This window comes from Alosa sapidissima, chromosome 1 (assembly GCF_018492685.1).
Source record: "Alosa sapidissima isolate fAloSap1 chromosome 1, fAloSap1.pri, whole genome shotgun sequence".
NCBI classification, from domain to species: domain Eukaryota; kingdom Metazoa; phylum Chordata; class Actinopteri; order Clupeiformes; family Clupeidae; genus Alosa; species Alosa sapidissima.
In genome coordinates, this window is record NC_055957.1 from 22,245,911 (window position 1) to 22,273,907 (window position 27,997).

The 27,997-nt window shown below is 41.7% G+C and overlaps 1 protein-coding gene across 3 annotated transcripts; it reads right to left on the bottom strand.

Moving 5' to 3' along the window:
* Positions 1 to 26: 26 nt before the first annotated feature.
* Positions 27 to 27,997, bottom strand: LOC121721327. Of its 3 annotated transcripts, none has more exons than XM_042108210.1 (20): positions 27,589 to 27,997; positions 12,008 to 13,193; positions 11,079 to 11,140; positions 10,887 to 10,928; positions 10,297 to 10,640; positions 9,696 to 10,082; positions 9,493 to 9,527; positions 9,261 to 9,380; positions 8,836 to 8,955; positions 7,051 to 7,092; positions 6,806 to 6,940; positions 5,890 to 6,009; positions 5,734 to 5,759; positions 5,133 to 5,616; positions 2,223 to 2,513; positions 2,046 to 2,097; positions 1,217 to 1,411; positions 950 to 1,078; positions 567 to 688; positions 27 to 261 (listed from the first exon to the last, which is right to left on the bottom strand). In XM_042108210.1, exons 1-20 carry the CDS (start codon positions 27,699 to 27,701, stop codon positions 202 to 204), a joined length of 4,065 nt encoding a protein of 1,354 aa, XP_041964144.1. In that variant the 5' UTR covers positions 27,702 to 27,997; the 3' UTR covers positions 27 to 201. The 3 variants fall into 3 exon arrangements, with proteins under 3 accessions (XP_041964144.1, XP_041964129.1, XP_041964137.1); XM_042108195.1 differs by having other exon boundaries at positions 2,004 to 2,097; positions 27,589 to 27,995; XM_042108203.1 differs by having other exon boundaries at positions 2,004 to 2,097; positions 10,297 to 10,637; positions 27,589 to 27,994.

Genomic DNA, 27,997 nt, shown 5'->3' on the forward strand with positions numbered 1-27,997 from the left:
CATAGAAGACACATTTGTAAAATGTCTAAAACAAAACAAACAAAAAAAAAGTTTATTTGCTTTTTGTATTTACAGTTCTTTTGTTGCATGGATCAAACATACTACATGTACAACATAGCACAAGTTTGGTGTCCGTGAAATAAAAAGACCCACAGGTCGAAGAGGTGTAGGAATGAGCAGAACTCGGAGACTCTGAGAGCTTCATAATGAGGCCCCATTGGGCCCACTGCTGTGCTTCAGTCTCCAGTGTTGTAGTGCGGTCTGCATATAGGTTAAGAAGAAGTGAAAAGCAGAGATAAGGAGAACAGTATAACAGTTTAAGTTGACATAGCCAAGGAGAATTCTGGCGATTGCCAGACCAACCCCATGCCAAATGGCCAAACACATGCAAATAAATCTACTGCATGTTAAAAAAACTCGCCCGTTTTTCTTGGAAAATAATGTTTCACCGTCGGTGCTCAGAGGGAAAATGCCTGGTCTTTTTCATACATTATGTAAATCAGGTTCATGCAGTAGAATTATTTGCATGTGTTTTGGCAGTTGGGTGCTAGCCGGCAGCAGCCTACCTCTAGATTCTCATAGTGTTCCACTCCGCGACAGTGACTCTCCTTGGCGTCTTCGTCTCCGCAGAAGAACTTGGCACACACCTGACAGAAGAAGCCGGTCCTTGGCTCCAGGAACTCCATGCCTGTCATCAAATACACCCTCAAGATATTCAACAGCCGAGCACACACATAAATTTGCAACGCACCGTCATGTTATTTGTCCTGTAGTTGTCATCTGGAAGATACATTTCACAAAAGTGATCACACATTTTGTATACAATGCTTACTCGGCATACAGGTTTACCACCTTTGACAGTGTCATATTGCTGGTGTGCGAAAGGCAATATCAGACTGAAATATCTATATATAACTCATATCAGTGCCAACTTCACCTCCTTACTCACCTACAGGACGATCAGAGCCAAAGGGAGGCAGGCTGTAGTCTTTAGCGAAGATTGGTTCCTTACGGATCCTCTTTGTGACCACCTCAGGCTGATCTGGAGATCTCCGGCGCTTGGGCCCCTCTGAAATCACTTCACACACAATTCCATCAGGACAGTGTAAAACAAAACAAACGTCATCACACACAATTCCATCAGGTCAGCGTAAAACGAAACAAATATGTCACTCTTATACTAGATCACCAACATGAATTGAAGCTGCAGTCTCACCTCTGAGTTCTAATGTGGGTGAAGTGGTTATGGAAGTCTCGTCCTGTGTTTTGTAATCTGATTCCTCCTCCTTTTCCCCCGTTGTGACCACAGCGTCCATAGTGGCACAACTGTCCATCTGAACGACCCGGTGTGGACCGTCCTCCTCCAATGGATCTGTACAATCTGACGATGAACCAGTTTCCACTTGTGAACCTAACCATTGCCAATAGGGAGAGTATCCATTAATAAGCAACTATTTTCATCCATCACTGTCTGGTATAAGAGTACAGACAGTCGCACTAAAAGGAAATTAGAGAGGGTTGTCACCAAAGCCTCTGACATGATTGGTTGTGACCTTCCAGTCCACACTCTGTACTCTAAGCACACCTTAAACCGTGCCTCCAGAATAATCAAAGACCCCTCTCATCCAAACCACCACTTGTTCTAGCTTCTCCCCTCTAGAAGATGCTAGAGGTCCATGAAAACCAGTTCAAAAATAGCTTCTTCCCTTCAGCAATCAGACTCCTGAACACCACAAAATTGATGTCAACAATTTGTTTATTTACTTGTTTGTTTTTGTTTTGTTCTTCTTTCTTTTCTCCTTTACTGGATTGAGCTACCTCTTCCTGTAACAGCAATTACCACCAACATTGTTGTGTGGCAATACAGTATATCTATCTATCTATCTATCTATCTACATTATCTATCTATCTATCTATCTATCTATCTATCTATCTATCTTATCTATCTATCTATATTATCTATCTATCGGAATTGAAATTATTGAAGTGACCACCACACTCACTTATGGGACCTGGGGTGATGACCTCCTCCTTTTCCTTCTCACCTTGCTGGTTACCCACGGCAATGCTACCAGTGCAGCTTTCACTCTCCACGTTCTAAAGTTCAGAAAGAGTTGGAAGACACAGTAAAGGTGAGATGAAGGAAAACAGACTTGTGGAGTGACAACTTTGACAATTTGTTATAACAAAACAATAAGGAAAAGTAAAAAAAAATAAAAAACCTGTTGTGTATGGTCCTCCACATTTTCCTCCATCAGGTTCTGGTTGATTCTTCCACCAGGTGCTGTGCTCTCCACCCTCTCGTCTTCCTCCCTGGTGTCTGCGCCCGTGTTTTCTGGGACGAGGCTCGCGGTCTCCGAGTGCAGTGACCCCTCCGCACTGACTCCCTCTGCAGTGACCGCCAGTGCCTCCTCTAATGGCTGGCTGGGTTCCCCAGCAAAGTCCCCTACCTCATCTACCGTCACAAAGTCATCCATCACACAAGGTACGAGGTCGTCCTCCAGGTTGCCTCCCTAATACACAGGGAAAAATCGAGAGGTTAGGGCGGTGATCAGAATAGGGTTTACATTCAATCAGAGTTTGTCGCAGCGTTCGTCAATACAGTGGAGTATGTGCTCAGACTGCCATACACGGAATGGCTCTTGGGCATGGTGGGCAGGTTTACGGTGCAGGTGTCTATTCCGCGTTTGAGGCGGAGTGTGATGCCTGCTACAGGGCTTGAACTGAAAACAGGAAACAGTTGATATTTTGAACCCTATATTTCCGCTAATGTAAATAAATAAGACTCCCAATGGTACACAAGTCTTATATGCACTGCAGTCATCCTATACTTGATGTAAAGACCAAGACATGGCGTATGTTGCTGACTTCAGCTGACATCTAGTATAAGTAGCCTCACTCTGTGAGGGAAATTTGGTCTCTGCATTTATCCCAATCCGTGAATTAGTTAAACACACTCAGCACACAGTGAACACACAGTGAGGTGAAGCACACACTAATCCTAACGCAGTGAGCTGCCTGCTACAGCGGCGCTCGGGGAGCAGTGAGGGGTTAGGTGCCTTGCTCAAGGGCAAGCGCTAACCAGTAGGCCACGGCTGCCCACTAAACAGACTGACTCTAAAGGGGGCAAATTGTTGCCGCACAAAAGGCTGGGGCCTTCGGTGACAAATACTGCTGAATTGTTCAAAGTTTTCGAGACTGCATGTTATTTAACAGGCTGTTCCCATTGTTCTGTCAACTCCTGGACCTCCACTCATCACATAGGGGCCAGAGGTGGGGTGGCTTACCGCGGGGACACTGGAGGCGTGTCCCTGTGCGCCCAGAAGAGCCAGATCAGAGAGCCCCAGGACAGGTTGATCGCTGTGTGAGTGACCGCAGAGATAGCGGAGGCACTAATGTGTGGGGCAGAAGTGGTGGGGTGCATGCAGAAGGTGGGGCAGAAGGTGGGGGGTATATAAGCGGGATGTGGCTGAGTGCATGAAATGGATGTGCACAACTGAAGCAGACCTGCCAACCTTGAAGAACTTTTTTAGTAGCACCTCGAGAGAAAAATAAATGCTCTACACATGTAGGCCTTTATTCTTGCAGCCAAAAACAGACAATGCACACAAGATACATTTTGTATAGCGACCCATCTTTAATGTCAGATATCTATCTAAATTTGATCCAATGCGTGCAAACTGAATCTTTTATAGTAGCTCTCTATAATGTTGACAATCTGTTTTAGAGCCCAATAATCCTGACCTATGAAAAAACACTGTTGATGTAGGGACTGATGTGGATATGTATATGTCCATTTTCTTATATGTGGCCTCTATTCAATCATGCCTGGTCTATTATTACCTCTTTTCAATTAATTATTATTAGCTATTTATTTTGTAAAGAAATACATCCCTCATGTTATGCCAACATATTTAATTCACCTGAATATAGGCTACAGTAGATAGAGACGTATGGACATCTGTTGTCAGTGAGCAGTCTATCCCTTAACTCACAATACATGTTTTGTTTTCTTTTTTCATTTTCCTTTTTTTATACATTCAATGTTAAATTATTACCTGCTGACTAATGCAAATTACAAATCAAGAATTGCAATTGCACATGCTTTCAGTTTCTTTCAGATAGTACTGTACTGCTTTTCTGCCATCTGGGCCTGCAATGATTACATTATCCCAACTAAAGCGATTAGTACGCAATCTCTGTCTGGAAGCCTATTATTTGTTCTCACTTGTTTTCGTGCTAATAAACCAGAACAACTATGATCCATATATGCTCCCATCAATGAGAAGCTCAAAATATTTAGCCTAGATCCACTTTCAGAGTCGTTGTTAATGGCTGCATTTGGCCTTGGAAGGCTGAGCGCCTTTTAGTTATGAAACGTTACCCATCAGCGACACATAGAAAGTATAATGCTAACTGAAACAACTGATGAACAAGTAAAAACTTTTCAAGACAACATCAAACTATTAGGCCTAGGTGAATTCACAATCGCACTCAGTTGAGATTTTTCAGTTTCGCAAAATGACATCAGGGGGAACGCAAATTCCTGAGTCAACACCCAAGAATTCCCGAGTGAACACCTGTTAAGCTCACCTTATCAAGTCTTTCGTGTAACCCACCGTTGGCTGAAGAAAATATAGCATAACAAGTGGCCAGTATCCTTTGTCTAGATCATTCAATTTCTCACTCGTCACTTTCTCTCTGCATCTCACCCTCGCATGAAATAGATTTGAGGGAGATTCTAATTCAGTTGGATGTCTGCTTGTATTTGCATAGTTAAGTAAGAAATCGTACCCGCGTACTTTGATGTGAAAATGCATGGCTGCTATGCAAAATGCATACAGGTTGGCAGGTCTGCTGAAGTGCCAGGAGAGGGCAGCGTGACCAAATGCTATCACTACTGTTGAGCATGCTCTGACTGTTGTACCAACAAGCCTGCTGCTTAGGTGTGGCTGTCAGTGTACAGGTTTGTTATCCTGTGCCTCCTAGATCTGGGTTAGAGGCAGCATAGGCTCCTCTCTTTATTACACGTAGAAATAATGAACTGTCTGTCCTCTCCTGGCTTTCCTAAACACAGTGTGGCATAATATACCAGTAGTTTGAACAGATCAATGAACCCTACGGTCACATACCATCTCTTGGTCCTCATCCCGTGTAACACCTATGTCTCTAGGTGCAGTTGTTTCAGGTGGAGCATGTGAGCCTGGGGCAGCTTCTGTATCAGCTCCCTTTGGCTCTGCGGAAGCCCTCAGTACTGACCGGGACTTGCACTCTTGCAGGAGGGCTTGCAGGAGCGCGGGGGTGAACTTCGGCAGGTCAAGCTTCTCCCCTACTGCCTCTACATCACTTCCTCCTCCACCTCCCTTTGCTGCAATCTCCCCGTCACCATTCACCGCCACTGCCACAGGCACCTGGGACGTGGAGGTGTCCTTCCCTGCTGGGCACGAGTCTGGCAGTTTCCCTGCATCCGCTTCCGTGGTGGCGCTGTCTGTCTGCTCGGCTGCGATGGCCTCGCTGGACAAGGCTTCCTGGCCTCCAGCGGCCGCTGGAGAGGGGTCTGACGAAGCTGCCGGGTCTGATGCTTTGCAATCAGATGAAGTGGAGGTTGATGGATTGCTGCAGAAAAGGAAAGTAATATACATGACAGTGACAGCTCAGATATCTGTCTGTAGTGGATCTTGTTCATGAAGAAACATTAAACATCTCTTGGACAGATTCATATAAGTAAAGTACCTTTTAGCTTCTTCATTTTTCTTGACCTGGAAAGGGTGAAATGCAGTATTTACCACTAGTCTTGGTACTGTAATATTATTTACTGTGATGGAAATATTTATTATAGTTTCTGATTAACCTAAGTAAAGTATTTCTGAATCTGAATGTCACACCTACCAACATGACATCTGGCTTCATGGAGAAGGATAAGGGGTTGTTTTGCACAATGCATGGAAACTTCTGGAAACGTTTGTAGACGACCTGGGCAATGGCAGCCGTTTCCATTTCGAAGATTATCTGCAGAGGTTTAAGAGAGGAGTTTACGAATTAAAGAGAGAAGGCTACGAGTTTAGGATAATCTTTGCCTTTTCTGAACCAGGACCCACCACAACTCAAAACTAGATGTACCGCAAAGTGGATGTACCGCAAAAAACCACCGCTCAGTCCTGCACATTCTTTCCACAAAAATAAATCACGCTTGTCAATTTGTCTCGATCTCCTACTCCAGCCCCTACTCTTGCGACTTTTGTGTATGTAAATGAGTGTGTGCATAGTGTATATATATATATATATAAGTATATATACAGTATATATACTCTTTTGATCCCGTGAGGGAAATTTGGTCTCTGCATTTATCCCAATCCGTGAATTAGTGAAACACACTCAGCACACAGTGAGGTGAAGCACATACTAATCCCGGTGCAGTGAGCTGCCTGCAACAACAGCGGCGCTCGGGGAGCAGTGAAGGATTAGGTGCCTTGCTCAAGGGCACTTCAGCCGTGCCTACTGATCGGGGTTCGAACCGACAACCCTCCGGTTTCAAGTCTGAAGTACTAACTAGTAGGCCACGGCTGCCCCCAAAGTGTGTGTGTGTGTGTGTGTGTGTGTGTGTGTGTGTGTGTGTGTGTGTGTTTTTGTGTATATGTGTGCTTCTCTGTGTGGGTTTGTGTGTGTGTGTGCCTGCGTGCATGGTAGCAGCTGCAGCAGTCATAATAACTCAAGTCATATTCAATAACATGCAACACATTCAAAATCAGACTGAGACGCAGAATCACACACAGACACACACACACACACACACACACAGTCCCACCTTGTTGTGGTTGAGCACCAGACTTCTGCAGACATTGCCGAACCGTTGTATGAGCTGCTGCACCTCTCTGGGTCCATTTGGTGTGTCTGGAACATTCTTCACCACCAGCAGCCTGTTCCAAGCCGTTAACGCTCCCTAACAAAGACGCAGTCACAAGGCTGACAGTCACTTTTATTTCACCCAGATTTGAGCACCACTAACACAACAATGATATGTAACAAGTCAAAGATGTAAAAGGGACTCACACAAGGTTTGTCAGGCCCCATCATCACGTGGAATAGTGTCACCTGCAGCAGAAAGATTTGAATTACGATGACAAAACTATGGAGGGCTCACATGAGTGCATGAGGTCACTCAGCAAATATTGTTTAAAGCGTAACTCTCACCAGAATGCAACCTAGTCAAACTTTCGTTTAAAAGCGCCAATTTTAAGCTTGACCGTATTGTCGTTTTCGGGTCAAATGGCCTCGAGTTCATGTGTAGAGACCCTGGTGATACTTCAATCAAAGTTTCATGTTGTGTTGAGCCTTCTTAGTGTTTGAAAAATAGCGATTTTGATGCGATCACGCATCAAAATAGTAGTGCCCCTACCACTCTCATTTAAAAGGCCATTTGACCCGAAAACGACAATACGGTCAATCTTAAAAGTGGCGCTTCCGATAATTATGCTTTTAAATGAACGTAGATGAACAGACCAATAACTAAGACTTAAGCAGATATTACTTCCTAACCACTGATTATTACTGGTAAATTAGGAGGCAATAGGACGTGAATTATGGTCATAACAGGCAATTTATAGTTCTAGCCTTATTATGTAGCAGTTCCAAAAGAACAGTCGTTCTCCATTAACAACACCCAAATAGCATGGTCTGTTCTTGTGGAATGAAATGCAAACCTACAACTGTTAATACTGCCTAAATACATATGAATGAATCCGGTTCCGGTATAAGTGAGAATATGTTCCCTGTTAAAGTGGAGTGCTTTTCATATTTAATCATGAGTAGTTTACCAACTAGTATTAACAATCTAATGGGACTTCTTCACAATGAGTGAAACAATAAAACAACAATAAAATATAGTCCAAAGCAGTTCTTTATTTTCTAAAACAATGTATAACTAGATGTACCGCATAGCGGTACACAATATGGCCGCCACTCAGTCCTGTTCATCCTCTCCCGCTCGTCACGCTTGCCAATTTGTCTCCATCTTCTACTCCACCGCCTACTCTTGCAACTTTTGTTTATGCTTGTATGTGCATGCCTGTGTGTGTGTGCCTGTGTGTGTGTGTGTGCCAGTGTGCGTGCGTGTGTATGTGTGTGTGTGTGTGTTAATTGTGAGGATGTGTGGGTGTGGATGTGTGTGTGTGTGCGCATTTGGTGTGTGTATGTCAATTTGTCTTCATCTCCTATAGAGCCTGACCAATATGGGATTTTGAAGGCTGATAACCTACCGATTTTGATATTTGAATTATTAAAAAACTGATAACCGATATATCAGCCGATAGTCATTTTTAATAAAAAAAAATGTAACATGTAAAAATGTTCTCCCATAACAAGGTTCTAATCAAGGTAGGGCATTATGTATTTGAATAGGCCTAACTATCTAGATTCCTAATGAAAGGCTCTTCATATACAGTAATTTATTTATATTTGGAACTGCTACATAATAAGGCCAGAACTATAAATTGCCTGTTATGACCATAATTCGCATCTTATTGCCTCCTAATTTACCATTAATAATCAGTGGTTAGGAAGTAATATCTACGTAAGTCTTAGTTATTGGTCTATTAAGGGTGTAATATGGTCATGCCTTGTAAATGATTAATTAATGAGTGATAACTGCTTTAATTAAGGGATAATATCTTACTAACAATTATGTTAGTTACTGGCTAATTAATGATGAATCTGGGTGTGTTAATTTTAAGTGTTACCAGTTTGACTCGGGTACATTGACAAAAAGACCCTAGGTTGCATTTTGGCGAGAGTTACACTTTAACATAGTCTCAGTATAAGCAGGGTGAGGGTGCTTACCGGCCTGCTCAGGTCCACTGACACTGATAGCTGTTCCAGAATGAGCTGACAGTCACAGATGCAGGCAGGTGCATTCACCATCTCCTGAGCCGAGCTCTTGTCAGGTAGAACCACCACGGCCTAGAGATAGACATACACACCTGTGAGGAGGAGGGCTATGGTAAAGGCTGGCTTTCAGGGCCTGTTACCACGTGGATCATCTGCATTACAGAGCCTTCTAGCAGCTACCATTTTAGATTTCCCAGTGCATCATGATAATCTGTATAGTGGTGTTGGACAGTGTCCTTTGCACACCACTCAATGAGCAAAACAGCACATATACAGCAAGATTATGAAACAAGGCTCATTTAAAAAGTATGCCAGAAGTACAAACACAAGCATTCACTGATAAATTAAAGTAGATTATGGAGTCAGGTTGAGAGTACCTTGCCCTCTGCAGTGGCGATGATGACCTGTGTTGGATCTCCATAGGGAGTAACCAGTTTCACGATGTCACTCTCAGTGTACCCACTGTCAGGAAGTCCAGACATCAGCACGATGCCCCTCTGTAGCACAAGAAACAAAGGTTACACATCAGCTAATGGTGTATCTGTGGGCTGTCCGGATAGAGGGCTCTAATCTGCTCCAAACTTTCTGGTGTCCACTTTAGTATCTCACCTCATCTGTTGTCCACTTCACTTTCTCTGTAGTTTCTACGAAAACAAAGCCAACACAGAGAGCAATCAGTCCTCAAAGGTCCACAGCTTTCCAACTAAAGATTACAGAGCTGCACACAATGGCTAGACGGCATTGTTATTCTAGTTCTGTCATAATTATTATTCTGTTATTCTGTCTTGTTTTCTTCCCAAGCTAGCCGTTACCTGTCTGTCTGAAAACAGTGTCGGCCTTTTTGCTCTCCACTGGTTCCACAATTGGCTTGGGATCTGAAGCCGCTACCTTCGGGTCAGACTTAGATGCAGGAGACATGGGAGGCTGGTCAATTTTGGTGGATGAGGATTTGGAGGTGGATGCTGGTGACTTGCCCTGTGTGGAAGAGGAGCGAGAGGCCCGTCGCCTCTCCGGCACTTTGGCTTTGTCGCCCCCAGGAGAGGTGGACGGCTGCCTCTTATTGTTCCTGGAGGACGAGGACGAGGACAGGGAGGAGCAGGGGGAGGAGGACGATGGAGGTCCTGCTGCTGCGCGCCGACGGGACACCTCATGAGGGCCTCTGGGCCGGTCATGGGGGAGATGTCGTGCTGACGCACCGTCTGTGGAATGATGGAATACAGTACAGCATAACTCTCATGCAGAATACGCCATTTACTGAGCACTATACGGTCATCTTACCACACAATAATCTTACAGAATCTGTTAGTTAGCATCAGATGAACGCTCGCCTTCTGTAGATTATTTGATAAAAAAAAAAAAAAAAAGGTTTTCTCATTCTTCCAAACACACACAATATCCACAATAAGAGTCTACCTGTAGGAATGTGACCGGAACTGTGGCATGGGTGGCTCCGTCGGCCGTAAGGGGACCCATGCCGGCCGCGGTGAGGGGGTGCGTGCTGGTGCTGGTGCTGGGGGAGGTGGTGGTGTTGGTGGTGAGAGGGTGGAGAATGGGAGTGGCCGTGTCTGTATGGGGTTTGGCGGTCAGGAGATCTCCAGCGCTGGCCTCTGGACGCGGCGCCTCTGCTGCTGTGGCCGTGGCGCGTCGGGGAGCGGCCCGGCGAGGAGCAGGACGACAGGGAACGCGAGGCCGAGCGTGAGGCCGAACGGTTCCCGTGGCGCCCAGACCAACTGTCCGGAGAAGGGGAACGATCTCTGCTTTGACACAAAATTAACAGAAGAACAGACAGGTTCTAAGGTACGGGTGCAACTCAAGTGGAACGTTTGTGGAGCATATGCTGCAGCTTTCACGACAACCAATGGGACTGGCATTGACCAGGCGTGAGAGCAGCGGGTGTGCTCCGCTTCAGTTGAGTTATCAGTGTAGCCTGGCCACCTAGTCAAACGTCTAGTACATCTGTGATGAATCTAATGTGCATCCAGTGCAGTGAATAAATCACTCACCTGGGCCACAAACTGGAGCCAGGGGGTCTCCAGTCAGGATACCTGGGAGGGAGAGGAGCCAAATAAGTCACTAGTGTCAACTCTGAAACATATAGCTGAGGCAGTTCACAACGTCACTGAGGCTAGAGCTTAGGAAGCTGCTTGAGATTCTACTGTGACGGCATGGAAATAGAAACATTCATATGATCTTACTGATTCCTGAGGTCTTTGCACCCTGCTGTGTGGACCACCGTGTTAATGTGGTTGTGCCAATCCTAGTAGACAGAGACAACAGAGAGGCACTATTTATGACAGACCGCAACATAATGCTTAAAGGAAAATTCCGGTATTTAGCACTTTGAGTCCCTTTTCTGTATTTATTTAGGATGAACTAGAGTGGTGAACACCGAAATTTTGACAATTGGTCCTGTCTCGACTTTTCGGACTCGTTTTGAATCGCCTTTGACTAGTCAGAATGGCTGCCTACAGGCATGCTCAAACATGTCCTAAAACAACCCTTAACGTTCGTTTTCAAAACTGTGCAACTCACCGAGTGGTTAGTGGTGTTCGTTGATGTTCCAAAACAAGTAGCGTAGCAAAATACAGTTACTGTCGTGTTTTATGGCATTTTGTAAAATCCCATTGATTTCTGTTGGAAGACTCATTGCATGGTTGATATTACTGCGCCACCGTCTATGCTTCAGGCTCAAATATTGAGCGGAAGTTTATACGCGGTTGTGAGGTGTCTGAAATATATTGCGCCGATATATTTGATTTTAATAATCAACGAACACCACTAACCACTCGGTGAGTTGCACAGTTTTGAAAACGAACGTTAAGGGTTGTTTTAGGACATGTTTGAGCATGCCTGTAGGCAGCCACTCTGACTAGTCAAAGGCGATTCAAAACGAGTCAGAAAAGTCGAGACAGGACCAATCGTCAAAATTTCGGTGTCCACCACTATAGTTCATCCAAAACAAACCAGAAAAGGGACTCAAAGTGCTAAATACCGGAATTTCCCTTTAATGACAGACCACAACATCATGCTTAATGACAGACCACAACATCATGTTTCATGCCACTTGGAATAAGTCTCTGTCCCGGTATGATGTCGTCTCATACTGATGAATTCAGCTGCTCACCTTGGCGTCTTCACACTGCACCACGCACAGTGAGCATGTGTGGGGATAAACTCTGGGCTGGGCCGCCATGTAGTCGTTGACCATAGTGGGTGTCGGACCTTTCACGGACGGTGGGCTGCGGGAGGTTCGTGCGTGCGACCTTAAGCCGGGGCTGGGCTTCCTGTGGTGTTGCAGATAGTTCCTTGCCTCTTGTGTGTTGACCGTGGCCTCTGGCTTGTGCTTGGTGGGAGAGGGGGGTAACGGCACGCGCTTGAAGCTCTCCTGGCTGGCATGGCCGTACTCGATGACCTTCCCTGGGACCTGTGTGGCCATGCTCAGGTAACTGGGCACGTGGGCAGCAGTGCCCGGGGTTGGGTCTGGTTTCGGGCTGTGGTGAGGAGGAAGCATGGAGAGCTGTGAGTGAGGCGGAGACACTGGTGTGTTCCTGCCGGCTTTGCGGCCCTTGAGGTCCTGCAGTATAAGAGGCAGGGACTCTGGTGTGAGCTGGCTGTCAGGGTAGCGACTGAGAAGCTCCAGATCCTTGCTAGAGAGACCAAAGCTGGCCAGCAAGTTGCCCACAGAGTCAGAGGTAGACTTTTCCCCAGCTGACCGCGACGTGTTCCAGGAGGAGCTCCCTGATTGGTCCATCACTGTAGAGGAAGCATGCTGTGAGCTTGGGGCTTTGTACTGGGCCCAGTCCTCACCACCTGGCTTCCCCAGGTTTTGTGTGGGCATGGGCGGGAAGCACATGTCCTGCACAGCCGGGGCATTTTGTCTAAAGCCAGTATTAATCCTCTGGTACTTGGCAACCTCCAGGTCCTCAGGAATGGCGGGTGGAAAGGCCGACCGTTGGTAGTCCTGCGAGATAGAGTGATTGTCCTGGTTGACAGCCACCGGCATCAGGTGCCGAGGCCGAGCGAAGTCAGCCCCCTGGGGCTGCCGATACATGGAGACGGCAGAGGGGCAGGCCGAGGCAGCTGCCGCTCGCAGCAGGCCGAGCAGGGCCACCGGGTTGTTACTGTGCTGGCTGCTGAAGCTGAGGGCACTGAGCTGGTTGAGGGCGAGCTGAGCCTCAATCTGCGCCAGTTGGAGCACGGCGGCTCCGGTAGGAGCAAAGACAAGCGGGCTGTTCAACAAACCACTGCCGAGTTGGCCGAGTTGGGGAGAGCCCACCAGCTGAGAGTGTGTGTGTGTCTGCAATGAGAGTCTAAAGAGGAGAGAGCAAATCATGGCACAGCATAATGAGCAGAGAATATAGCATACTATTGCTTTTTCCTTTCCTGTCCAAACCGAGTTATTGTTGAAGTAACGTTAACGTTAGACATTACGACCAGACGTCCAAACATGCGAAGACACAAACAAATGAACTTTTCATCGCAAGGCATAACGTTATTGTCATATGCCATAGTGATCATGTTTACTTATGCTCCCAGACACGAGATGTTTTTATCAGTTAGCTGACTTAAACTATTAACGTCAACGTTATCTGAAGTTGGCTTGCATGAAGAGGTGGACATGCCAGAGAACATGTCACGATCATCACCTTATGATCACCACACATGAACGCAGCTTAAGTGAATAATTAGGAAAGAACTTCCTTAGATGTTCCTCAAGACTTAACTTTCAAGCTAACTTGTAAAATTGTAAATGGTAGCTATCTCGCTAACGTTAGCCTAACATGGCATATCATAGCCATTTTCGATGTTGTGATGGAACAGACTAAAATGCCTATAACGAACGAGCACGTTTCTGAGACTCGGATATATTATTATCGTTCTTACCTTCTACAATATTTTTTATTTCACAATTTTTGACATAGACACATTTGATAAATGTTGTTATTGACAACGCCGTGTGAATATCGCCGGTATTTCTGGTTTCGTTTAGCACTAACCTTAACCAGTGGCTGCACGGCACGCATCGACATTCTCTGTGAAGTCTCAGACTCGATTAAATGATCAACGAAAACACGATCTAAGTAAGCCAGTGTTTCCCAAAGTCTGGAGATTTTATTTGGGTCGCCAGCACAATTTATGTTGTGTTATACGCCTAACTGATACCATTTGTCATTTAATACCAGGAAAGCTAACAGTTTTCTATTACGATGTAGTTTTTATTAACTACCACAGTCACGGTTTTGTCATAAAAGCTCATGAAACTGGCGCATGAAACTGGGTGACGAACCGAGGTGAAGTTAGTTTGATATTTGATATTCGGATATTCGACAGATATTCAAAAAAAAAAATTATGCGGCCGGTTTCACCCCGTCTTTGCAGACAATGTACAAACAGATGACCTGTCTACTTGCTCCCAGCCAACCTTAGGGACCGTCTAAAAAGTACCTTCTGAATTACCTTCATAGTCTTTTTTGTCAATAGCTTTGACATCAGGTGACCTAGTGACTCCAAACCAATTCAAAATAGTTATCCTATATGGGACTCATCAGACACACCTATTTTTATAGTTACTGTATGCACACAGTATTTTATATGAATATTTTAAAGAAAATACATTATTTCCTATAAGGAATGGTCTCCTTTTTTCAATACCTCCCAAGCCATGTGACCTAGTGACTCCAAACCAATGCAGAATAGTTATCCTATATGGGACTCATCAGACACACCTCTTCTTATAGCCACTTTGTGCACACTGTATTTTACATTAATATTTTAAAGACAATACATTATTTCATATAAGAAACAGTCTCCTTTTTTCAATACCTCCCAAGCCATGTGACCTAGTGACTCCAAACCAATGCAGAATAGTTATCCTATATGGGACTCATCAGGCACACCTCTTTTTATAGTCACTGTATGCACACTGTATTTTATATGAATATTTTGTAAAAAAAACAAAACATTATTTCCTATATGAATGGTCCTCTTTTTTCAATATCTCCCAAATCATGTGGCCTAGTGACTCCAAACCAATGCAGAATAGTTATCCTATATGGGACTAATAAGACACACCTCTTATTATAGCCACTGTGTGCACATTGTATTTTATATTAATATTTAAAAAAAAATACATTATTTCCTATAACGGTCTCCTTTTTTCAATACCTCCCAAGCCATGTGACCTAGTGACTCCAAACCAATGCAGAATAGTTATCCTATATGGGACTCATCAGACACACCTCCTTTTATAGTCACTTTATGCACACTGTATTTTCTATGAATGTTTTAAAGAAAATACATGATTTCCCATAAGGAATAGTGCAAAAATCATATTAATTTGAGGTGTGTCTGATTAGTCCCATATAGGATAACTATTCTGCACTGGTTTGGAATCATAGGATAATTATTCTATATTGGTTTGGAGTCCCTAGGTCCCATGACTTGGGAGGTATTGAAAAAAAGGAGACCATTCCATATGGGAAATAATATATTTTCTTTAAAATATTCATATAAAATACAGTGACCATAAAAAGAGGTGTGTCTGATGAGTCCCATATAGGATAACTATTCTGCATTGGTTTGGAGTCACTAGGTCATATGGCTTGGGAGGTATTGAAAAAAGTAGTCTGTTTCTTATAGGAAATAATGTATTTTCTTTAAAAATATTAGTATAAAATACAGTGTGCATACAGTGACTATAAGAAGAGGTGTGTCTTATTATTCTCATATAGGATAACTATTCTGCATTGGTTTGGAGTCACTAGGTCACACGGCTTGGGAGGTATTGAAAAAAGGAGACCGTTTATTATAGGAAATAATGTATTTTCTTTAAAATATTCATGTAAAATACAGTGTGCATACAGTGACTATAAAAATAAATGTGTCTGATGAGTCCTATATAGGGTAACTATTCTGCATTGGGTTAGAGTCACTAGGTCACATGGCTTGGGAGGTATTGAAAAAAAGGAGACGTTTCTTATGGGAAATAACGTATTTTCATTAAAATATTCAGATAAAATATAGTGTGCATACAGTGGCAATAAGAAGAGGTGTGTCTGATGAGTCCCATATAGGATAACTATTCTGCATTGGTTTGGAGTCACTAGGTCATATGGCTTGGGAGGTATTGAAAAAAAGGAGTCTGTTTCTTATATGAAATAATGTATTTTCTTTAAAAAATTCATATAAAATACAGCGTGCATACAGTCGCTATAAAAAGGTGTGTCTGATGAGTCCCATATAGGATAACTATTCTGCATTGGTTTGGAGTCACTAGGTCATATGGCTTGGGAGGTATTGAAAAAAGGAGTCTGTTTCTTATATGAAATAATATATTTTCTTTAAAAAATTCATATAAAATACAGCGTGCATTTCGAGTCATTAGGTCATATGGCTTGGGAGGTATTGAAAAAAGGAGTCTGTTTCTTTCTATGAAATAATGTATTTTCTTTAAAAAATGAATATACTGTAAAATACAGCGTGCATACAGTCGCTATAAAAAGAGGTGTGTCTGATGAGTCCCATATAGGATAACTATTCTGCATTGTTTAGAGTCCCTAGGTCACATGACTTGGGAGGTATTGAAAAAAGGAGACCATTCCTTATGGGAAATCATGTATTTTCTTTAAAATATTCATGTAAAATACAGTGTGCATACAGTGACTATAAAAATAAATGTGTCTGATGAGTCCTATATAGGGTAACTATTCTGCATTGGGTTAGAGTCACTAGGTCACATGGCTTGGGAGGTATTGAAAAAAAGGAGACGTTTCTTATGGGAAATAACGTATTTTCATTAAAATATTCAGATAAAATATAGTGTGCATACAGTGGCAATAAGAAGAGGTGTGTCTGATGAGTCCCATATAGGATAACTATTCTGCATTGGTTTGGAGTCACTAGGTCATATGGCTTGGGAGGTATTGAAAAAAAGGAGTCTGTTTCTTATATGAAATAATGTATTTTCTTTAAAAAATTCATATAAAATACAGCGTGCATACAGTCGCTATAAAAAGGTGTGTCTGATGAGTCCCATATAGGATAACTATTCTGCATTGGTTTGGAGTCACTAGGTCATATGGCTTGGGAGGTATTGAAAAAAGGAGTCTGTTTCTTATATGAAATAATATATTTTCTTTAAAAAATTCATATAAAATACAGCGTGCATTTCGAGTCATTAGGTCATATGGCTTGGGAGGTATTGAAAAAAGGAGTCTGTTTCTTTCTATGAAATAATGTATTTTCTTTAAAAAATGAATATACTGTAAAATACAGCGTGCATACAGTCGCTATAAAAAGAGGTGTGTCTGATGAGTCCCATATAGGATAACTATTCTGCATTGTTTAGAGTCCCTAGGTCACATGACTTGGGAGGTATTGAAAAAAGGAGACCATTCCTTATGGGAAATCATGTATTTTCTTTAAAATATTCATGTAAAATACAGTGTGCATACAGTGACTATAAAAATAAATGTGTCTGATGAGTCCTATATAGGGTAACTATTCTGCATTGGGTTAGAGTCACTAGGTCACATGGCTTGGGAGGTATTGAAAAAAAGGAGACGTTTCTTATGGGAAATAACGTATTTTCATTAAAATATTCAGATAAAATATAGTGTGCATACAGTGGCAATAAGAAGAGGTGTGTCTGATGAGTCCCATATAGGATAACTATTCTGCATTGGTTTGGAGTCACTAGGTCATATGGCTTGGGAGGTATTGAAAAAAAGGAGTCTGTTTCTTATATGAAATAATGTATTTTCTTTAAAAAATTCATTTAAAATACAGCGTGCATACAGTCGCTATAAAAAGGTGTGTCTGATGAGTCCCATATAGGATAACTATTCTGCATTGGTTTGGAGTCACTAGGTCATATGGCTTGGGAGGTATTGAAAAAAGGAGTCTGTTTCTTATATGAAATAATATATTTTCTTTAAAAAATTCATATAAAATACAGCGTGCATTTCGAGTCATTAGGTCATATGGCTTGGGAGGTATTGAAAAAAGGAGTCTGTTTCTTTCTATGAAATAATGTATTTTCTTTAAAAAATGAATATACTGTAAAATACAGCGTGCATACAGTCGCTATAAAAAGAGGTGTGTCTGATGAGTCCCATATAGGATAACTATTCTGCATTGTTTAGAGTCCCTAGGTCACATGACTTGGGAGGTATTGAAAAAAGGAGACCATTCCTTATGGGAAATCATGTATTTTCTTTAAAATAGTCATATAAAATACAGTGTGCATACAGTGACTATAAAAAGAGGTGTGTCTGATGAGTCCCATATAGGATAACTATTCTGCATTGGTTTGGAGTCACTAGGTCACATGGCTTGGGAGGTATTGAAAAAAAGGAGACCATTCCTTATGGGAAATAACGTATTTTCTTTAAAATATTCATATAAAATACTGTGTGCATACAGTAACTATAAAAAGAGGTGTGTCTGATGAGTCCCATATAGGATAACTATTTTTAATTGGTTTGGAGTCACTAGGTCACATGATGTCAAAGCTATTGACAAAAAAGACTATGAAGGTAATTCAAAAGGTACTTTTTAGACGGTCCCTAAGGTCGGCTGGGAGCAAGTAGACAGGTCATCTGTTTGTACATTGTCTGCAAACACGGGTTGAAATTGGCTGCATAAATTTTTTTTTGAATATCTGTCCGAATATCAAATTAAACTAACCTCGGTATCGCAGAGGGGGTGTATGGATATACACCTCTCAAAATGAAACCGTTCTGTGGGGCGCCTGCCATGTACCTCGCAGTTGCAAACTACAAGGGACATGAATCTGCCTATTTGCACGAACATTAACAGATACCATCAGATACCACAGATAACTTTACCGATTAAAATCTAGTGACCATGCTGTCAACTAAAGCAGACATCTATAGGCCTAGACCGGACATAAGGCCATTCAATTTGCATGTAGATAGTTTCGATTGTAGATGCAATCTTTAACGTTAGCAACCTCCTCACATTTATTTATGATAAAAGTCCTGGCAGGAAGCGATACATTAAAGTTTTTTGGTATATCCAGTTTTTAATATTTTTTTTCCGAAGTGTTTGCAACTTTGTGTTAACTAATAATTGTTGCAAACTGGTACTACGAACAAAATATTAGTGCATTCCTGGATCTACATCATTATGCATGCTTCCTGCCAGGACTTTTACAGGCTTTTCCCAAATCACGGAAGTAACGTCAACGCAGCGGTAGATAGTAGCAGATAGTAGCATTCATCAGGCAAGTGTTATTTAAATAAACTCCTGGTGTACTTACAAACTTTTCAATGCCTCGTTTTATGAGTAAAGAACATAGTTGTACTACTGTAGAAGTTTCGTACCATTCAGGGCATTATTAGTGGGGTAATTTACGAGATACTAAGTTGGTTCCATTACGCCTGCAGAAAGTCATTCGTTTCTGACAGCGTTACTCGATCAGGGTTCGACCAAGGGAAAACAGGTTCTGGGAGGGTGTTTGGCTCGGGGTCATGGTGCAAAGGACCCTAGAGTGAAATTACTCCGAACCATCGCTTTAAAGTCAAAGACATTCTGCTCATTTTTCTATGTAGCCTAGCCTATGTGTTTTATATTTAACGTTAACAATTCCAAGAAATCTAGTCAGTTCACAACATTTTGGATTATACATGTTTCATTCATTGAAACAACCTTTATATGATTGGTCCTTTGATTGGCTTAAATGTTTTGGGATTTTATTTCTACTATACTCTCTCTTTTAGCATGGTTTATAACAAGGGAAAATGCATGTATGGTTTATTAAATGAAGAGATCAGTTTGGAGTCTCAACTGAATTAGATGCGTCAAAATGTCTTATGTTGCAAGTACTGATATAATATATTTTAGTTGCCACTGTGAATTTAATGTCTGTTTATGTCGACTGCTTGTTTGGCCAACACGGACATTTGTAACACTAGCCTATCAGCTTTTCTACGCCCTTCCTTTCCACCAGCCCTGTCCTTTTGAGCTGTGTTGATTTCAGTAAATGCCATGGGGTTGTCTTTCAGTCTTACAGCGCCCACTCCCTGACACCTGTTCCCTACCATTTGGCATCTCTCCTAGCACCATGATCAACGAGGTGAAAAACATACTTGTCCAGTATAAATTAAACCTCTCTTAAGCCCTGAGACCTGCTGCTATCTCACCATGGCCTCTGATATGCTGTGCCCATGGATATTCATTAGGCAGAGAAAGACGTAATTCAAACACCTATGAGAATACAGCTTGTTGATTTCTTTAAACGTAGGCTAAACTAAAAACATTTTTGTGCATATCAGTTGGGTGAATTACAATCAGCAGAGCCGGACAGTAACTGAGTACATTTACTTGAGTACAGTACTTGAGTACAATTTTGAGGGATCTGTACTTTACTCGAGTATCATTTTTGGGGAGTACTCATGACTTTACTCAAGTACATTTGAGAGGCAAATATTGTACTATTTACTCCACTACATTTTTATCCATAACCGTTAGTACCCGTTACTATTTCTAAAAAAGAAGGAAAAAATAAAAATCTCAGAAACCCTCAATTTGTTGTTTCCCCTTTCAAATGTGATTGGATTGTGTAGGCGCCACTGATTGGACAGCCTATCAGCAATCACCTTCAGCTTTCCGCCAAAATCAACTACATGGTCAGATTTAGATAAGAGATGAAACCATGGACGAAACAATGGATGAAGACGCAGCAGGTCCATCCCGGGAATGTGCCAACCTGTGGCCCCACCTCGCCAGACTATTTCAATTTTCTGAACAAGTTAATGATAGTTTTCGCTTCAAGTGTTTCAATTACAAAATAGTATTTTGTATTTGAAATGTGTATTTTAAATACATGTATTAGAAATACTGTCCATCCCTGGCAACATGGTAAAAAGATTCAAATGACTTGATTTTACTTCCAATTCATTTTACATTCTCCAAGGTATTAACATTAACATTTTTCATAACTCCATAGGACGTTTCTGTACATAAATGTAAGCACTGTGGCAGTAGTAATGCAATATTTAGAAAATGTACTGTAGGCTACTCTTGTACTCTTCATACTCAAGTAATTTTACTAAAAACAAGTACTTCAGTACTTTTACTTGACATCTGACTGTTGTACTTTTACTTGTACTTGAGTAAAGTTTAGCAAAGGGTATCTGTACTTTTACTCAAGTAATGAAGCTGTGTACTCTGTCCGCCTCTGACAATCAGTGTCATTCTGTGCATTTGAAAATTGTCATTGTTTGGCCTCTCATTCTTTCATTCAGCTGCTTGACATCAAAGCAGTAAACGTGTCCTGTAACATCACTGTGACATGGTTATAATTAATCCATAAAGCTTCATGTGGTGCTATTGGATCATTATGGAGATTGTTATTTAACCAATAATGGCTCACTTGTCTGTATATGGGGGAATGAAAGAAGGCTGTGTTGTCATGTTATTATCTTTTAACTTAGACGTTCACGCCAGGGGAGTCATCACAGCCCATTGCCCATGGACTTGACATCAAATTATGTGTCTATGTTTCAACTGTTGGCCAATGTAGGCCTGGCCAATGAACTTGATATCTGTGCTGGGTTACAGGTCTGCTGGCAAAGTACATTGGATAACAATCTGATTCAGATCAGAATCTTCCCTCATCCAGGGACACGTCTTCAGGCCTTACCCTCTTATGCCACCTATCCTCAAAAAAGGACAGGCCTCTTCAGTAAAGAAGCCAAGAGATGACCTGCAGCCTACCTCTGGAGAAACAGCCAAAAGGTACATTGGAAGTGAGTTCTTCCAGAATGCACCCTGCACAGCCAATAATTTGTATTTCTGTATCCCTGACATGACAGAATGTAAATCCTTCACCTTGTTGTCAAGTGTCATATATCTTATACATGGCATCTGAAGTGTAACTCTCCATGAAAAAACAGCAAGCATCAGACAGTTGTGCTCAATTTATGTTGCTAGCCAACCAGCATAGATAAATGAATGAATAAATAAAAAATAAATAGATAACATACAGTGCATACGGAAAGTATTCACAGTGCTTCACTTTTCCCAAATTTTGTTATGTTACAGCTTTATTCCAAAATGGATTAAATTTATGTTTTATTTATTTATTTATTTTATATATATATTTTGTTCTACACATAATACCTCATAATAACAACTTTAAAAAGTTTGTTTGAGATTTTTGAAAATGTATTAAAAACAAAAAATGAAGAAATCACTTGTACATAAGTATTAGCCTTAGGTACATTCTGTTTCCACTGATCATCCTTGAGATGTTTCTACAGCTTAATTAGAGTCCACCTGTGGTAGATTCAGTTGATTTGGACATGATTTGGAAAGGCACACACCTGTCTATATAAGGTCCCACAGTTAACAGTGCATGTCAAACCACAAAACAAGCATGAAGTCGAAGGAATTGTCCATAGACCTCCGAGACAGGATTGGGAAAGGGTACAGAAAGAATTCTGCTGCTTTAAAAGTCCCAATGAGCACAGTCCCTGCATCATTCGTAAATGGAAGAAGTTTGGAACCACCAGGACTCTTCCTAGAGCTGGCTATCTCTCTAAACTGAGTGACTGGGGGAGAAGGGCTTTAGTTAGGGAGGTGTCCAGAAACAAAATTCTCTGGTCTGACTGTGTCAGGTGTCAGACTGTGGCGACGGTTTATCTTTCAACAGGACAACGACCCTAAGCATACAGCCAAGATATCGAAGGAGTGGCTTCAGGACAACTCTGTGAATGTCCTAGAGTGGCCCAGCCAGAACCCAGACTTGAATCCCATTGAACATCTCTGGAGGGATCTGAATATAGCTGTGCACCGACGCTTCCCATCCAACCTGATGAAGCTCAAGAGGTTCTGTGAAGAGGAATGGGCGAAACTGGCCAAAGAAAGGTGTGCCAGTCTTGTGGCTTCATATTCCAAAAGACTTGAGGCTGTAATTGCTGCCAAAGGTGCCACAACAAAGTATTGAGCAAAGGCTGTGAATACTGTACATATTTTTGTTCTTTGTTGTCATTATGGGGTATTGTGTGTAGAATTTTGAGGGAAAAAAATAATTGAATCCATTTTGGAATAAGGCTGTAATATAACGAAATATGGAAAAAGTGAAGCGCTGTACTTTCCGTATGCACTGTAGGTCTAAGATAATAGTGTATAATTTGGATTCCAAAATATTATTTTCCAGCAATTTTCTTTTCCCAAGCATCAACAGAGACCAAAATAAAAATTGAGTGCAGATATATTACCTAACATAAAATTATTTGTTTTAAAGTTGTATTAACATTAACTGTAACGTGGTAGGCCATATCAAACACATGATGTAACTGAATTTGTCATTGTTTTTCTATGGGTGTCAAGATGCTATCTATGACTTGGAGAGGTGAATTTCAAGGCGTTTGAATATACTGTATGACATGGGGAGACTCTTTGAAGTGATGTGGTGAAGACGGGCTGAAAACCACACCACAGGCAAACGGGGACAAACATCACAGCGTGGGGTCTGGGTTCCTCCACCTGGTTTAGCCAAACAAGCAGGGCAAACACTGCCTATCAGGCTCCCATCTGGTGTTGAACTGGTAATGGTCATTTACCATGTTCCACGCTCTGTAGGAAGGGGCATTGTATCACAAAGTAGGCTGACATAGAAGTAGTGTTCAAGGAATTAATTTTCCAGTAAGAATTGCACATTTACCTTACATTAATTTACCTTACATAACTTGGCCCTGCGAATTCAACATGGGAGCCGTGATCTAGAAACCCCATCTGCCCCACACTCTTTTGCCCCCTCCTAAAGCTATATTTTAGCATCCAACAGGTGTAGCCAGCTCAGTGGCACGTGTTGGACAAGGGTGTAAATTAGAGGAATGGTAACACACCATGACTCATTCTAAAACGTTAACACTCACCAACCGATCACCACCTCAACAGGTCATAGAGTCATTTGTAAAAATGAGCTTTGTATGTCCAAATGTCGAAAAGGCCTTTAAATCAAAGTGCTTAATGATTCTCTCTCTCTCTCTCTCTCTTTCTCTCTCTCTCTCTCTCTCTCTCTCTATCAACTCCAACTCATTCTATTTCCTATGCCAGGCATAAGCTATGCCTGTCTCTCGGGTGTCTGCCTGTATAGCTGAGGCCGTAAATCTTTTTTAGGAGACTCTTATTTTTAGCCTATCACACGCCGAAGGAAGCATAAGGTTCACCCAAAAGATGCAATGCTACACATTCATATTACTCCTCAGGCCAGCTGTGGCCAAACAGGCACTGGACAGGGGAACAGTGGTCTTTGAGTGTTTATGCTAACAGAGCCAAGAGTTGTCGAACAATGGATTAAATCTTTTTAACAGGCTTACTGGCTAAACCCAAGTGTTATAAACAGATTATAAGTGCAGCTTATATGCCAGGCATGCTGGAGAGATGCCCTCACTACACCAGTGAATCAAGGTGATTTACGTCCACTCTTGGAAGACGGAGGGCATTCCTTGATCGTGCAATGTAGTGCTGCACCATGTGACATTAGAACGAAGGGCAATCCACCAAATAAAACTGGTCAGGAACGTGATGATGGGCCATATTAGCTGCATAGTCCGCGAGCCCTCTTGGGCCCTGTGACCACACAACCTGGTGTTAAGCTCCTGGAATAGATTTGATTTATTTTGATGGATATAACACCATCGAGGGCCTACACCGGTATCAGAGTAATATGAAGATGGCTCGCCTAAATGCCACCAAGGCTTAGTTTCAGGGGGGGATGTCTGAGGTTGTGTCAAGGTTTGATTACTGCCAACAGACGTGATTTGGCGATTCCCATCTCTGGAGGACATGACGTCCTTAGTGGGAAGACCCCGTGATGTTCTGTCTGTGAAAACATACCTACAGAAAAGGGCAATGTTTATAAGCGCAGGGGATAGGGGGTGAGCCTGGCAAGATACTGTAGGACACCCAGACAAGCTCTAAAAGGTTCTTTTTTGTATAACATTGCAGACACTTCTTGAAAGTGCACGTTATTCTAAATAAGTTTAATAGACGTATAGATGTTCTAAAAACTTCTTCTCAGTTTGAGAAAATAATAGTTAGCTTTTAGATGTTTGGTTCAATTGAAATTGGCCATAAAAGGGAATGAAAACAGCACCTGAAAGGAAAGGAAACCACAACAAATGTTCCATTCAGAGAACCTCAGTAGGGCTCCTTGAAATGAATCTTCCTTTTTCTCGCAATCATATGGTCATTTTATGAAGTAATGAAGCAAAGGTCATATTTTGTGGCTGTACATATACTGTAGGCATGTGTATGTACACACACCTCCCCATTGAGATCCAATTGATTTATCTCCCTGTGCTGCATGAGTCACACAAAAATGATTGATGATTTATTCTCTTTTATTGCCCCCAAGCTTGTGGAAATAGCTTGACCTGAACTTCGATGTTTATAAACCACACGTGGAATTTACAAGCCGCTGAAGACCTCCTTCACCTGTTTCCCTGCATTCGGCAACCTGTATCACACACCATTCTAAATTTTTTAAATGTCTGACTAGAAAAAGGACCTTGTTCAGATCAACCAGCTCAAGGCCACAGATGACTGCTTACCGAAGCGTGGTATTTAAAACGGGAATTGAGCAGGTGACTGCAGGGATGGATTACTGCACGGGCCTACCGGGCCCAGGCCCAGGGGCCCAAGCGGTCAGGGGGCCCTGAAGCCCAAGCCTTTGCATGGAATCATTGCCTCAATATCAACAAATCAGGATGTAGGCTATGAATCTGGTTGAATTTAGTATTGGCCATCCCCAAAATGCACCAGAATACAGGAAATCACATCAAACAAACCCCCCCCCCTCCCACATATACGACAATAAGTGGGGGGCCCTTAATACATCTGGGCCCAGGGGCCCGAAAGTTCATAATCCGCCCATGGGTGACTGTGTAACCCATGCCACTGCTATGGCCCACATCATAAAACTAGTGATTTGTAACCCACCGCCTCTGACACCACCAACCTTGTGCCCTCCCTAAAGATAACCAAATAACCCAGCAACCAAGGCTATAAATTATTCAGGAAAAACTAGTCTCTGAAAGTTTCTAACATGACGCCTTAATTCAGCCAAATCATGTTGATACACAGATGTGATGGGTGCTTACACAGGATAGCAAACTCGATTAGAATATGCAACAGAAAAACAAATATTAGAAATATTCTAGATGAGCACAAGTTTTGTTTTTCATTGTGTATATATTATCCTACATATCAGTGCGAATGTCATTTTAATAATAACATGTAATTAAATGTCATTTTTTGTCTGACATTTGGAATTAGTGCAGAACTGAAAGTGTATAGTGTTTGATACAACACCCCAAAATGTTTATCTTTCAGTTTAATTCTGAATACAGATGTTCATGGTATTTCAGCAACACATGCACTTTATTGCTGTCAATGGGTGTTTTGGATCATGACATCACTTTCTTTGACTTTTGTAAAAAACTGAATATGCATGTGTTGATCCATTCATAGTTATTCACACATACTTGCTGCCTATATGAGGCATTGTAAACACATTATAAAAAGATTATAAAGTATTTTTAAAGCCTCATAATGATCGACATAAATCTATAAATATTTATATAATCACAACTAAAAGAAACTGTATTCAAGATGTCATCATTGATGTCACTGCCATAACCACAGAAGCTTTACTACACAATATGATACTTTAGTTATAAGGGTCAATTCATAGGGTGTCATAGGGTGCAAATGCATAAAACACAAGTACTTGTATAGTGAAACGAGTTGTCCAAATTTTTGTAAGGCGACGCAAGCACAGAGGCATGTCATGTGTTTCTGACATGGTGCATAGTGTTCCGTAACCTGTCATAAAGGACTCTTAAATACACATGTTCTGACAGGTCCATGTTTCTTGTGTAGACTCCGAAATGGCCAAAATTACTTATAATGTTGTACGTAATAAGTGCATTTTAGCAATACATTGTTATACAAAATTGACATATTGTAAGCCACCATAACCACAGGTATTGGTTTTGTACACTTTTGTCAGAATATATTGTTTTTTCCCTTCTAAGTGGCAACAGTGGAGTGAATATCCTGAATTTGTTTAACTCTGTCAGCGTGTTAATGGACCTCTATACAAGTTGACTGCAATCGGATCGATCATATCTCTCTGACATCTCATTTATAATTATGACATGAAAGATAGCTCTTTCTAAATTAGTAAAATTATAACATCTGTAAAATCTATCAAAAGGAAATTGTTGTTGATTTTGTCAATCATGTCACTTTGGATCCTTGAAAAATGTGTTGTAGTTCTATAATAGAACTAGTGTAGGCCTGCTGACACACTAAGTCCTATTTTACATAACATAACATAGAAAGCTTGTTGCACAAGCTTGATCATTTGAACAGCATAACAATTCAATTTTCTCTGTAAAAGTATTTTTCAAGGATGTGAAATTCTCAGTGCAGAGCCATGTGCTTCGAACAAGTCTCATTTTGTGCAATGACTTATCATATTCTATACTGCATGTAAAATAGTTCCATTTAGATTTAGGCCTAGCACTAGTAATATAGTATCAAACTTGACTTCAGCTCATTGTAATAAAAACAAGAACATTGAAAAAATTATTCTTTGAACAGTGACAAAATGATGAGGATTGTTTTTTTTTAATCTCCCATCACCATGTGTCTGAGCCCACTCACCGATTTCCTGTCTTGGTCACAGCTTTGCAGTAGGTGTTGTTGCTCTCCTGACCCAGAGCTTGACCTCTGGATTTTTTATGTGACTTCATGGTCTCCAAAGGCAACGGAAGCATAAAAAACTATCCCAGCAGTCCACACCAAAAAAAGTAATCAATTACTGATAGAAAAAAAAGAGAAAAAGAAAACTAATTGTTAACGCCTCTTTTCCAAAACCACAATGAATTCCACATTTATTGAGCCATTATCCGCAGCTAGTCTCCGTGTAGTCGCGTCAGCTTCTTTTCACCAAGGGCTCTGTTTAGGAATCTCTCGCTGTCTCTCTCTCCAATGGTCACATTTATTATCCTGTCAGGCTGTCTGTTCGTCCAAGTCATCTTTAGTCACGCATTTACCCCTTGCACTCCCCCAC